The 14414-nt window shown below is 36.4% G+C and overlaps 1 protein-coding gene across 1 annotated transcript; it reads right to left on the bottom strand.

Moving 5' to 3' along the window:
* Positions 1 to 5618: 5618 nt before the first annotated feature.
* Positions 5619 to 8613, bottom strand: ccr7 (chemokine (C-C motif) receptor 7). Its single transcript, XM_084426253.1, has 3 exons — positions 8501 to 8613; positions 8245 to 8285; positions 5619 to 7127 (listed from the first exon to the last, which is right to left on the bottom strand). Exons 1-3 carry the CDS (start codon positions 8514 to 8516, stop codon positions 6069 to 6071), a joined length of 1116 nt encoding a protein of 371 aa, XP_084282379.1. The 5' UTR covers positions 8517 to 8613; the 3' UTR covers positions 5619 to 6068.
* Positions 8614 to 14414: the final 5801 nt, after the last annotated feature.

Below are 14414 nucleotides of genomic sequence, written 5' to 3' on the forward strand. Positions count from 1 at the left end.
AGTAATTAATGACAGAATTTTCATTTTTGGGTGAACTAACCCTTTAAGAGATCCATGACATGTAATATCCGACTTTTTAAATTTTAAAATTAAAAATTAAATGGTTATAGAGTCTCATATCCATCGCAAACACCACTAACTCCTTTAATCAAACTGCTACAATACTAGAAGAACAAACTTTCTGACTGCAAACTGCTGAACTCAATTCACTAATGCCCTTGTTACCAAGACAACAAGCCAACTGTGAATGGTTCCCATAGCAACGGACAGAAATCATTGCTTTTGAAGCCATGTTCTTTTTCCCAATCAGCATGTCTTCTCTCCTAACTAGTTGTCATTGCAGAGTTATCCTCTCTACTGTTGGCAAATTTACACATACCTCTGGGGAAACCTAATGTAGTCAGTCTATTAATACAGCATCTGAGATACTGGTGTTGATTCTGTTCACACAGACTGTGAAAGAAAGGCTGTGAGAGACGCTGTTCTCAGGTGACCTTTAGTTATTTATAAACCAATAAAAATTTTGTCCATATCATTTTTTTTTCTGACCTTAAGATTCAAGAAGGCTTAACATTTTTAAACATTGCTTAAAATATGAATCTTTTAGCTCCTACTGTAGGTTTAGGGGTGACTATGTCCTTCCCATATTATTCCCTAGTGTTCTTTTTGCTGCACTTCCTCCACCTCCAACACATTTAATGGTTTCCTGTTCTGTCTTTTCCTCTCACATGTTGCTGTTTGCAGAAGGGCGGCGACCCCTGCTGCTCAAGTTTAGAACTGCATCGTAATGTGCTCAAATAATTCTCGGTATCTAGATAGTTTTATGCAAGAGCGCGCTCTAGTGGGTACATGTAGAAACTACAGCACAGAGTGTAATAATGTAATCATAGGATATAATACGGTCTTATTTCAAAGGGTTTAGCGGGGGTAAAATATTTGAACCATGGTTAATGGAAACAAAATGACTGAAGCCCAGGTTATTTAATTTAGCATGTGTGGCGCGCGCGAATCACAGTATGCTCTGCGCGCGTTCACCAGCGTGCTACAAAAGTGTGATAAGATTTGCGCGACGCTGATGATAAAATGTTCAACCCATTTGAATTCTGCTGTGATTGATGTAGGCTACCACTTTAAAACACCATGGAGAAAGGCAAACAGGATCTAAAACAGCCACATAAACAAAACAGACTGATGAAAATAGGGGGGGGAACCATCATCACCACACAAATAAACAACTGGTTTTCCCCATACGTAAAATGTGTTCTGCTAATAATGACAGATATTAGGAAAAAACCTGGCAGATGACAGTCAATACAAGAACATTTTAAGTAAAGTTCTTTATGTAAAAATCCGTCAAACTGATAAGGTTTTGGGTGCTTAAATAATATAAAATCCCCTATTTTGAACAGTTCTTTTTTTTTTTGAGGTCTGATATAAGTGTGAAATTGATTTATATTTTTCTTGGTCTGCTGCCTTTAATGTTACTGCTCAGTGGTACCTTCTATGGAAGTTTTTCAAATGCTCAAATTATAAATCAAATGCTCAAACGGAAGCCGGAAATGATAAATCAAATGCATGTTAATTAATAATGATTAATTTAGAATGTTATGTTGCACCCATGTATCTTGCATGTGATTGTGAAAAATAATAAAGAAGGTAATAATAGCAATATATGGTTTTAGTCATATTTATTCATTTTTATTTCATACAGGGAACATAAAAGGTGTCACCTGAAAATGTGTTTACCTTTTCAAAATTTAATGAATCGACTGCTTCACCTGTTGTCAATGAGCTCTGCTCCAGGACCTCTGCTGCATCCCTTAAAAGTTTAGTTATTAAACTTTTGTCCATTTTATATAAATAAAATCGATGTCGTCAATGAGGTAAACACAGTAATGTACACAGATAGCGGCTGAGGTACCCCGGCCCGTTCTGTCTCAAAGCTCCGCCCACGCTACTTGATTGACATTCCGCATTTGATGTATCATTTTCGGCTTCCGTTTGAGCATTTGATCTGCGATGTGCGTTTGAGCATTTGATTTATGATTTGAGCATTGACTTATAGATTTAATTATGACAGGGTTATACTGGGTTGATAATGAAAATTAAAAATCAAATCCGAATGAGGAAATGAAATTGCATTTGAGCATTTGATTTATAATTTGTGCAGCCATTTTGAGAGTTTGATTTATTATTTAATATTTTGACTATTTGATTTATCATTTGAACAGTTGTTTTGAGACTTTGATTTATTATTTGATCTTTTTAAGCATTTTCATTTTCATTTTAATTATGTTAGGAAAAAACTTCCATAACCTTCAGCCAATCAGCATTGTCATGTCATTTTAGTCACATGGCATTACAACTTTAATTAAAAGTGCCGATGAACAAAAATTCAAGGTTTACAATCTATCCCATACAGGTAAGAAGTGCAGGTGTAGTCTTGTATTGTTGAAGTTGACTGGGGTTAATACCATGCAAGATCACAAAGGAGAAAAGGCTCAGTAACTCTGTAGTCTATATGCCGCCTATCCTGGAATAATATTAACCTAACATTAAGCAGTAAAGGCTGACTAGATGTTGAAGGGGTGGATTTACAATCCTTCTTCTTGCATTATATAATGAATTGGAAATCATCGTTTTCTTAAAACCATTGTATCTATTCTGGTATTTATGTTACAGGCAACGTCTGTGTTTGGAATCTGAGAGGTGACGGAGGGTCTGACCCATGTCAGGAATGTAGTAACATTGTTAACTCATTTAGCCCGGCTAAATATGTGCTTGTTTTTGTAATTGATCAAGAGTTATACATTTTGTAGAAAGAGATTTGCCATGTTTTTTTCTGCTCTTCTCATGATAGCTGTATGAGAAATGTAAAGACAATGGTGTCTACGGTCATGAAGGTCAATAACACACTTCATGTATCCACTTCCACATGCATACCTAGCATGTGTAATTCTTTTTAGGGTTTATAGCACTATTGGTCACTACAGGGGTTGGAATGAAACTGAAACACTGGCCAATAGGTTTCATGCCTATATATGTGTGGCCTGGTGGTCACTGATTTTACATTCCATCAGTAAGAGCAGATCTAATCTCATAACCTGTGACAATTGGGTGATGCACGTTATATGTCCTGTAGATGGTGATATCGCTTCTTCTGTAGCAGAAATAAACTGTAATAATTGCATTACTCATCACAAATGTTTTGGAGTAAAGAGTAGCTTATTCAAAAATGTAGTCAAGTAGAGAGTAAAAGTTGCAGATATATTTGATACTCAGTCAAAATACAATGTAGCCGAAAAGTTCTACATTTAATCCAATACTTTACACGGCTGACCCGGCTACTCTTCTGGAAGAGGAATGGCTCAAAATCCTTCTGGCCACAATAAAGGACTTGTATCTGTCATTCCCAAGACGAATTGATGCTGTATTGGCCGCAAAAGGAGGCTCCATTCTAATAAATTATTATGGTCTAAAACCAGGCGTTTCAGCTTCATTGTCCAACCCCTGGATATGTTACACTATGACAGTGAATTATGTGTAGAAGTTTATGTCAGCGCTCAGTGTGGATGTAATTGGAAAACTCCTCCTTGAAGAGCAAAGATATCGCTTATGTTTTATCTAATTGTGCTCACAGGAGTTGTTTATTAATAATAAGAGGCATGTGACCATGCCAAAAGAATAGTCTCCAGGAGAATTCAACGGTGTGCCAGATGAGAAGAGTCCTGCATTGCATTGCACAAACGATCTAACGTTGTGCATTGAAGAATAACATAGGCTATGCACTTCTTGCATTGCACACCAGAACTAACTCAATCCCATGTTCATTAAAGAGATAACTAATGTTATTGCATTGCATTGCACAAACGATCTAACGCTGTGCACTGAAGAAAAACATATAGGCTATGCATTTCGAGCATTGCATTAAACACCAGAACATAACTCGTTCCCATGTTCAGTAAAGAGATAACATATTTGTTGCTTCGTTGCATTGCACAAACGATCTAACATTGTGCATTGAAGAATAACATAGACTATTCACTTCTTGCAGTGCATTGCACACCAGAACTAAATCCTTTCCATGTTCATTGAAGAGATAACGAATGTTATTGCATTGCATTGCATTGCACAAACGATCTAACGGTGTGTCTTGAAGAATACCGTATAGACTATGCATTTCGTGCATTGTATTGCATTAAACACCAGAACATAGCTCGTTCCCATGTTCATTAAAGAGATAACATATGTTTTGCTTCATTGTTGCACAAACGATCTAATGTTGTGTATTGAAGAATAACATTAGGCTATGCACTTCTTGCATTGCATTGCACAAACGATCTAACGTTGTGCATTGAAGAATAACATATAGGCTATGCACTTCTTGCATTGACTCCTTCCGGAATTTATGACTTGCCTGTGACCCTTACCAAAGTTTCTTACGGATGTGTCAAATATGGTATCTTTTAAAAACCTAATTTGCGTGAAGAACAGAATACCATGTTTGGATGCTGCTAGAATTATCTGTTAACTTATCAGAATCTGTAGAATTGCCATCCTCTGATTATCCACATGACTGTGAGTACTAGTGTTTCTGTATATTAAGTTGGTTTGAAGCTGGATCCTCTTACTCATTTTCTACGGCCTACGGAAGTGTGGCGAACTTTTCTTCAGTTAACTCTCTGTCAACTAATTGAACTTCTACTTTGACTCCTGTTTTTCGTTGAGCATATTAGTCTTTCTATGTGGTCTAACTGTAATTCCCCTACAATGTGCAAAAAAAAAACCTAAAAAAAACCAGCATGCTGTTGCTGCAGCAACAACAACAACAACAACAACAACAAAACCACGTGTGTATGATAATGCTGAGAATAAAACCAGACAAATTCATTAAGAAAATATACATATTTCTGAATAAGGCATTTTTTTCTATTTTGTTTTAATGTAAGGTGATCTGTAATACCTGGAGAAAGCAGTGACACTCTGACAGCTTGAGAAGAATCCCCTAAAAGTGCGACAACTCTCATCTTTGCTCATGGGTATTTCAGACAGGCTGTCAAAAGCTCTTCAATAATCACTATCCAATAACAGATGGTGCATGTAAAATATAGCCTACTAAAAAATCATGCAATATTTGTGAAATTAACATTAAAGCCTCTGGCACTTACACTATTCATACCTACTCATATTATCCAACTAATTGTTTCTCTTTGAGTGTTTTTTTTGTGGGTTGCACATGTGCAATCTGAGACCAAATGTTTGGACAATATCTTAAAAATGCATCAATGAAATTGAGCTGTATGTTGCTTTTCTGCATGTCGGAAGTTTTACCTGTAACAGACTCACTCATCACAACCACATACGTAGTACATACTGTGACCACAGACAATGAGTATGTCCTCACAACTAGTGAAGAAGGTGAGAAACCATAGGATGAAATAGTTCACAATGTTTGCATTTACATTGGTATTTCTAACTGTGGTTCCCCTTCACGTGGCGCGAGCTAGGTTTTTATTTTAAGGTGACGTGTTGTGTAACTACCCACACAGAAGTTATTTTGATGTGCAGAAGATGTGAAGTTGACAGAAATGTTATAACACGCAAAGCAACTCGAGTCAGATATTTAAAAAAAATTATATTTATTCAGTTTTAAAACAACTCTGACATAAAGAATAAAGAAGAAGGCATATTTTAAAGAACTATTTCACCATGAAAGAGAATTATGCGGCTTATTTATTGGACAGTTAGCATAACTTAAAACGGTCTCATTTTTGAAAGAACATTCAACACAAAGACTGAAAGTGAATTCTTCTCTCAAAGGGAAATTTAAAAACAAGAAGTGAAACGCTTATTGTTACAAAGCAGGAAGAAGTTTTTGTACAGTAAGTAACTAGTAACACTGCATAGCAAATTTGCAGTATGTCAGTATATGTCACCATTCAGTCCTCCACAGGTGGTTTCCTCTAAATTGAGTTTTTTTTTTTTTTTTTTACAATTTACCACCATATAACTGAAACTGGCAAAACTTTTTTTTGTTTTGGAATCTTTTCTCAAGTAGATAAGAGCATTCAGGGGGAAAACGTTGTGGTGGTATCGGTGTCCAGGCCGACAGAAGATCTTCGTTTACCGCAGCGGGTGTACATGAGGTGGCTCTTTTTGAGACATCCCAAGTCTTTCAATAGCTTCAGGAGATCATTGCGAAACTTCACCCCAATGAACGCGTACAGGAATGGGTTCACAGCGCAGCGCAAAAAGGCCACGGCCCTGGTCACATCCATGGCATAAAGACGACTGTTGTCCTTGCTGCAATCCGTTGTTTGCTGAGTGGTCACTCCCATGACTACATTGTAGGGTAGTTGGCTGAATACAAAGACAGCTACCACTGCAATGATAACCTTGAAGGCTTTATTCCTCTCAAAGTTCTTGGCTTGGACTAGGGTCTTGATGATACAGATGTAACAGAATCCAATGACGATCGCTGGAAGTATAAAACCCAGGACCATCTGGCTTACCAGCATCCTAATGCGGTAGTCCTCATAGTTGCTGCCGTTTGCTATACAGGTGCCATTGACATTGACTTCAGAGAACAGCATGTCAGGTACAGAAAAGAACACCGCCATCACCCATGTAACCAGGGAAGATACCTGTCCATAATAGACCGCACTGGAGCGACAGCGATGAGCAGAGACGGCCTTGGTTATGGAGAAATAGCGATCTACGCTGATACAGGTGAGAAGGAACATGCCGCTGAAGAAGCTGACCTTGTAGATGGTGAACATGGCCTTGCATGGATACAGACCCAAATGCCACTTGCTCATGAAACTAGCTGCCCAGAAGGGGAGCGAAATTGCAAACAGCAGGTCAGCCATGGCTAGATTGAGCAGGTAGACGTCAGTCATGGTCTTCAGCCTCTTGAAGTAAAGGTAGGTTAGGATGACCAGAAAGTTCCCCACGAGAGCCAGGAGGCAGATGATGGTGTAGATGGTGGGCAGGAACCAGTCGCGGAATGTACGGTTTAAATTTTTTTCGCAAAGGAATACACTATCACTGTAATCCATAACCGTGTCTGTGGAATACTCATATTCAGTTGTGGATTGGTATTCAGTTGTCTCATTGGACCAACATTTCTGAAATAAAGGTAATGCAGAAGAATGAAATAATGCAAAAACCTTCCAAGTAATCGTTACTCAGCAAAATGTCCCATTACACTATAAATGTACAACCCCAAGGAAGTCTGAAATCTTTACATGATTCCTGTTTAGAGCTGAAATGTACAGTGCTTGAAAAAGCTTTCTATACAATCCTAGATTTAAAAGGTGTACAGAGAAATAAGTAGAAATTCTGGCATCTTGTTCCAAACTCATTCATTTTTCTACTAATACTTTACAATAAGGTTTAATTTGTTAACAGTTAATTACATTAGTTAATATGAACTAACAATGAAAAATACTTAACAATTATATAATAATAATAAACTTTATTCGTATATATTCTCAAAGTGCTGTACACAAGATAAACAATTCATAAAACAACAAATAAAATAATAATAATAATAAAAAAAGTTCAGTTCAGGTCTTAAGTTCAGCTTTAAAAATCCCAAAAGTCTGAGCATCCCTAAGTTTAAGAGGAAGAGAGCTCCAAACAATAAAGCATTTATTATTAAATGCTAAAATGAGTCATTGTTAGTTAATATGAACAAACAATGAAAAATACTTCTAAAGCATTTATCAATCTTAGTTAGTTAATCTTAGCTTAACTTTTTTAAATACATTATTAAAATAAAATGTTGTATCTGTTAATAACATTTAATGGACCTGAGCTGACATGGACAGGTTAACTAACGTTAGCAAAGAGTATTAAAAACTGTAACAAATGTATTGCACATTGTTAGTTAATATTAGTTTTGTAGTAATATTATTACCTTATGGGACCTTATTGTAAAGTGTTACAGATTTTCTTTTTTTTGTAGGTCACAAAGGATGTCAGAACGTCAGCTTCAGTCACCATTCACTTTCACTCATATGCAGAATAGGTACATTAAAAGTGAATGGTGACTGATTTTGTCATTCTGCCTAAAATCTCCTTTTGTGTTCCATGAAAGAATAAAGTCATACAGGGTTTGAACAACGAGTAGGGCAAATAAAGGATGACAGAAATTTCATCTTTGGGTGAAATATCCCTCTGGGATTAGAGGTAAAATTTAAAGGTGAGTGCGGTTTTTCCTGGTTTAATCCATGAAATTACCTTTATGTGACAAGACCATATCAGCAACACAGGACAAAAAACTGTCAATGAAAAAAGACAGTGTGTCAGAGAGTACACATAATGATAAACTTCATTCATAGTAGAAGGCAAGCAGGTTTAAAGCGAATTCACCAATGGATCACTTCTCTCCTTTGACCACATCCTCTATATTTTTAAAGATTTACATATATTTTGACAGTGTATTATATATATATATTTTGACAGTTTAAATGAGCAGATAAATTGATTTGCTTACCGGAAAATGCATGCATGATTTCAGATGACTTTCTCTTTGAATGTTTCACCAGGACTGCTAACAACACAGTGAATACGAGAGCTCTGTTTCATGCTGTTAAAAAGGTGAAGCACCACTTTTAACTCTGAACCAGAGGAAAGGGTTTTTACCACAGCCTGTGCTGTTTCAAGAAAAACAACATCTGTCTTACCTTTGCACAACCATACGTTTGTTCTCATTATTAACATGTAATTTAAAATACTTTCCCTCTCCTATGTTCACTGAATTAAACCAACCAATAATAATATTAATAATATATCATTAATAATTAAAACAAAATGTATTATCTATTTGCATTGTTTTTATATCATCAGTCTGCATATAAGTTTTAATTTCTAAAGCACTGCGTCATAATAAGTGAATTTTAAAAATATAATAGCCATATTTATCCATAAAGGCACTGATATAGGCTTACAGAAATGTGACGTGGTAAAACTGCTTTTATACAATGTGACTCAAATGAATCTAAATGATGGGATGCTTTTAATGTCATGACCCAGAATAGATATACACTGAACAAAATTATAAATGCAACACTTTTATTTTGGCCCCAATTTTTTATGAGCTGAACTCAAAGATCTAAGACTTTTTCTAAGTAAACAAAATATTGTGTAGACCTATTTCTCTCAACTATTGTTCACAAATCTGTCTAAATCTATGTTAGTGAGCACTTCTCCTTTGCCGAGATCATCCATCCACCTCACGGGTGTGGCATATCAAGATGCTGATTAGACAGCATGATTATTGCACAGGTGTGCCTTAGGCTGGCCAAAATAAAAGGCCACTGTAAAATGTGCAGTTTTATCACACAGCACAATGCCACAGATGTGAATTGAATGTTCATTTCTCTACCATAAGCAGTCTCCAAAGGCGTTTCAGAGAATTTGGTGGTACATCCCACCGGCCTCACAACCAAAGACCACGTGTAACCACACCAGCCCAGGACCTCCACAAACCAGCATCTTCACCTCCAAGATCGTCTGAGACCAGCCACCCGGACAGCTGCTGCAACAATCGGTTTGCATAACCAAAGAATTTCTGCACAAACTGTCAGAAACCGTCTCAGGGAAGCTCATCTGCATGCTCGTCGTCCTCATCAGGGTCTCGACCTGACTGCGGTTCGTCATCGTAACCAACTTGAGTGGGCAAATGCTCACATTCGATGGCGTCTGGCACTTTGGAGAGGAGTTTTCTTCACAGATGAATCCCGGTTTTCACTGTACAGGGCAGGTGGCAGACAGCTTGTATGGCGTCGTGTGGGTGAGCGGTTTGCTGATGTCAACGTTGTGGATCGAGCGGCCCATGGTGGCGGTGGGGTTATGGTATGGGCAGGCGTATGTTATGGACAACGAACACAGGTGCATTTTATTGATGGCATTTCGAATGCACAGAGATACTGTGGCGAGATCCTGAGGCCCATTGTTGTTCCACTCATCCACGACCATCACCTCATGTTGCAGCGTGATAATGCACGGCCTCATGTTGCAAGGATCTGTACACAATTCCTGGAAGCTGAAACCATCCCAGTTCTTGCATGGCCAGCATACTCACCGGACATGTCACCCATTGAGCATGTTTGGGATGCTCTGGATCGGCGTATACAACAGCGTGTTCCAGGTTCTGCCAATATCCAGCAACTTCGCACAGCCATTGAAGAGGAGTGGACCAACATTCCACAGGCCACAATCAACAACCTGACCAACTCTATGCGAAGGAGATGTGTTGCACTGCATGAGGCAAATGGTGATCACACCAGATATTGACTGGTTTTCACCCCCCAATACAGTAAAACAGCACATTTTTTAGAGTGGCCTTTTATTGTGGCCAGCCTAAGGCACACCTGTGCAATAATCATGCTGTCTAATCAGCATCGTGATATGCCACACCTGTGAGGTGGATGGATTATCTCGGCAAAGGAAAAGTGCTCACTAACACAGATTTAGACAGATTTGTGAACAATATTTGAGAGAAATGGGCTCATGAAAAATGGGGGCAAAAACAAAATTTTGTTCAGTGTAATTATCCACTAGAAGCTTATTGAATGATAAGAAATCATCATTTTTGTATCACACCACAGCATGCCTTTTTTTCTGACTATTCTATGATGTTTTACAATGTACTACAAGTTCTGTCAAAATCCTGAACTAGGCTATAAACAAGGGCAGACTATAAAACTGCAACAATGTATTTTGGCTAACATGCTTTTCCCCACTATTCTGTTCTTTTAAGTTCCTTGTCCTTAACCACTTGTTACTCCACCCCCCCCTAAGTTTCAACTTTGCACAGGTAAACGCACTGCTGCACGCGTGCAGTTGTGGGTTTGTGTGTATATTGCTGCCAGGAAAAGAGACCTAAGCAGGAAGACATGTTTTGGCCACAACTCAGGTGATTTGCGTGGTAAAGGAACTGCTGCACTTCGCTCACACAATCTGTGAATGCGAATAAACCTCAGTTGGTACGATCACCTGTACACTTACCTGTAAAAACCATTGGTGTTTGTGTTTTTTTACATTTTATTTAATGACTGATAAGTGACTTAAGTTTGAGCAGAATCTTTTAAAACAAAACTTTAATGCTAAAAAATAAAGAATGTATACATTTAAATGAAAGCTCGACAAATAAAGGTTACGCACAAAAAAATATTTGATAATCCGCGAAAATTTAAAATGAGAATCTGGCCAAAGGCAAAATAATTTGTACTCTTTAAAAGCAGGTCATAGATTGTTTACAGCTATCAAGCTTTGAGTTTCATCAAAAAGAGATCAAAGAGTGAGAGAGAGAAAAGGAACACACAACCCCCCACCCCAAAATTACAAAGAAAGCAACACACTGATGAAATTTCCTTTTCTTAAACCACCTCGAGTAAAAAAACAAAGCGATGCATGTCGTTATATGGAAAGTTTGTCAAAGTGCACGCAAGCATGCTTGTGCACTTTAAGACAGTGGCCTATATGACCGCTGTTGGATATATCTCTATATACCTGTTGTTATAATTAAAAGAAGTTGAGAGGAATTGTGGTTTTAACGAAAACAGGAAGATGTAACCTATCAAAACCACAATACATTATCTTGGTAAGTCAAATGGTGGAGGAGATTAAAACCCCACCCGAGATCACATTGTGGATTTCACTTTGCCAAACAAGCATAAAAGGCAAATAAAGAAGATCAATATATATATATATATTTTTTTTTAAATATATATATTTTTTAGCTTATCTACTAGCTAATAAAATAATTATATAGTGATGTTTTATGTGTTTACATTTTAAATTAGTTGGAAATATGCTTAATAGAGAGCAACAGTTGGGTTCTGGAAGTAAAAACGACTCCATATTATTTCAACCTAGTTTTAAAATAATCGTGTTTAACAACGGAATAGTGAAAAACTAAATTACCCATGATGCTGTACCGAAAATTCCACCAATTAGAGATTCGAAACCAGCTAAACGCATCAAAATAACTCTTTAGCTCCGTTCCACTCCCATGAAGTACTGCTAATTAGTTATGGAATCAAGTCAGTCTCTCTACGCTCTTAAGATAATTATATATTTCAATATATGTGCATATTTTGCAATAAACTAAAAAACAAATAAATAAAAGAAATATAGGTAACACTTTACAATAATGTTCATTAGTTAACATTAATTAATGTATTAATTAACATGAACTAACCATGAGCAATACTTTTGTTACTGTATTTGTTCATCTTTGTTAACGTTAGTTAATAAAAATAGTCATTCATTTTTTTCATGTTAGTTCACAGTGCATTAACTAATGTTAAGATTTTAATAATGTATTAGTAAATGTTGAAATTAATAAATGCTGTATAAGTGCAGGTCATTATTAGTTCATGCTAATTAAGGTATTAACTAATGTTAACTAATGAACCTTATTGTAAAGTGTAACCTTAACACATATATAATCAACACTTTAAAAAAAGTAGTTTTATATTCCTCCATTGTTCTTAATTCGATTAGACTGTTCGCAGTGCTTCATGGGACTGTCGTTTTTTTCTATCACTGAAGGCGTAAAGTACAAAGTCTTGTACCTTTGTATTTTTGACTGATTTTCATATGAGTAACAGTACTGAAAGGAACAGGATTGCGTTTTTAAGCAAAAAGTTATCAAATACATGACATATGGCCACATAGCATTCAAGCTAATAGCATAAGGACACTGAGCAAATTCTATTGACTTACCTAAAGTTCATATTTTTAAAGTAAACAAATAACATCTAAGAAATAATTTAGGTAACAGGACAGAGTATTTGAGATTGACCTTCTCAGTCATAGTTACAATTTCATCAAATTTACAGAAATTAAAATGAGAGGACTTACTTATGATCTTCCCAGGTAGTTTTTATTATTTGTTTTAAATTATAGATTTTTCAATTTGCAGTTAGCTTAATGTGTGGGACACTTTGCTTAATAATACAATTTATTTTAGAGTTAATTTTCATTATAAGTTCTGTCCTGGGGACAGAAATGTCACCCATTCGGTGGAACGGCTCTTAAATCAAAGTTTGTAATGTTATGATTCACCTTGGTTCATGGCTTATAACGCTTTAACAAAGACTTTTTAAAAATCTCTATGTGAGAAATGGATAAAAAAATAATAATAAAAAAAAAAACTTCTAAAACCAACGTCGCTGATAGAATTCCAGTAGGCCTATATCAAGTATTGTGACATGAGGCATCACTTGCATTGCTCTAGTGGTTAAGCTAGCTCTGGTATCTTATCAAAGGGAAATTAAAGTTAAACGCTTCAGAATTTGCACCTGAAACATTGAATTTTAACATATACCGCATACATTTTAATAAGAGATGCAAAATAAACAATGTTGCTTTCGATGTGAGCACAAACCTTTTCTACTTTCATTTAGGAAAAAGTTTCAATGCAATACACATTCTATTCTTAATTATTCAATGAACATCAAGAAATGTAACTTCAGTGACTTCAGACCAGCCAAACTGCTGTTTACAGGAAGTCAGTCTAGTCTTGTCTGTATAGTTACATATGACCTGTTTTCCCTCACCGTTTTGTACCTCTCAAAATGAATTGTTTATGCATGTATGTAGTTGTGAAATTCCCCTCAAGACATATTTTGTTCAAACACTGATGAGAAGTGTCTTAGTCATGTCTTTGCTTAATAATGAATGTGAAAACATAGACGATTACTTTTTACCTATAAACTCCCACTCAAAGTTTCCGCTTGATTCTTTTAGGAAATTGCATGGGGAAACAAAACCTTGCAGACCTGTCAGACATTGACATCAAGCCTAAAAGCTTTTCATTAATTCATCAGTTCTCCAAACTGCTTCTCCTCTGTAGGGTCGCCTTGCGGGAGCCTATTCCAGCGTCTCGGGCCACAGTCGGGGGATGCCCTGGAAAGATGGCCAGTAAGCTTTTCAAAATCCCCATATTATTAAGTAGTTTCCTTTAAAGAAATATAAGAAATGAAGAAGTACAGTTCTAAAACATATTTCTGACTAGCAAAAAAGAAGAAGAAGAAATGCAGTTTAAACAGGAATGCAGAAGTCTTGAAATTCCAGTCCATAATGTTCTGCTCAGACAGTAAATTTAGTTATCTTTTCAGTGAGATTATGTGAAACCTGGTATTGTTAAAATGCAACAGTACAGCCATTTGAAGAGTAGAAATATTATATCTGATAAGATTGTGGTTGATCACACATTTTTACAACTAGGAAATCATTCTAGGTTTGAACAAGAATTGCTTAGACCACATTTCAAACAGATCAGTTCAATCACAGTGTTTTGTAATGTAAATTGGCTGTTAACTGTGCGGTAACACTTTATAATAACGTTCAGTTGTAAGTCATTTATAAGTGGTTAGTTAATGATGAACTAATCATTT

Source organism: Rutilus rutilus (genome assembly GCF_951802725.1).
Source record: "Rutilus rutilus genome assembly, chromosome: 12".
Taxonomy (NCBI): Eukaryota; Metazoa; Chordata; class Actinopteri; order Cypriniformes; family Leuciscidae; genus Rutilus; species Rutilus rutilus.

Coding starts and splice junctions, on each gene's coding strand:
- ccr7 (XM_084426253.1), bottom strand. Junction 7,128..8,244: donor TATGGTCTTGTCACATAAAG/GTAATTTCATGG, acceptor CCTTTATTTCAG/AAATGTTGGTCCAATGAGAC.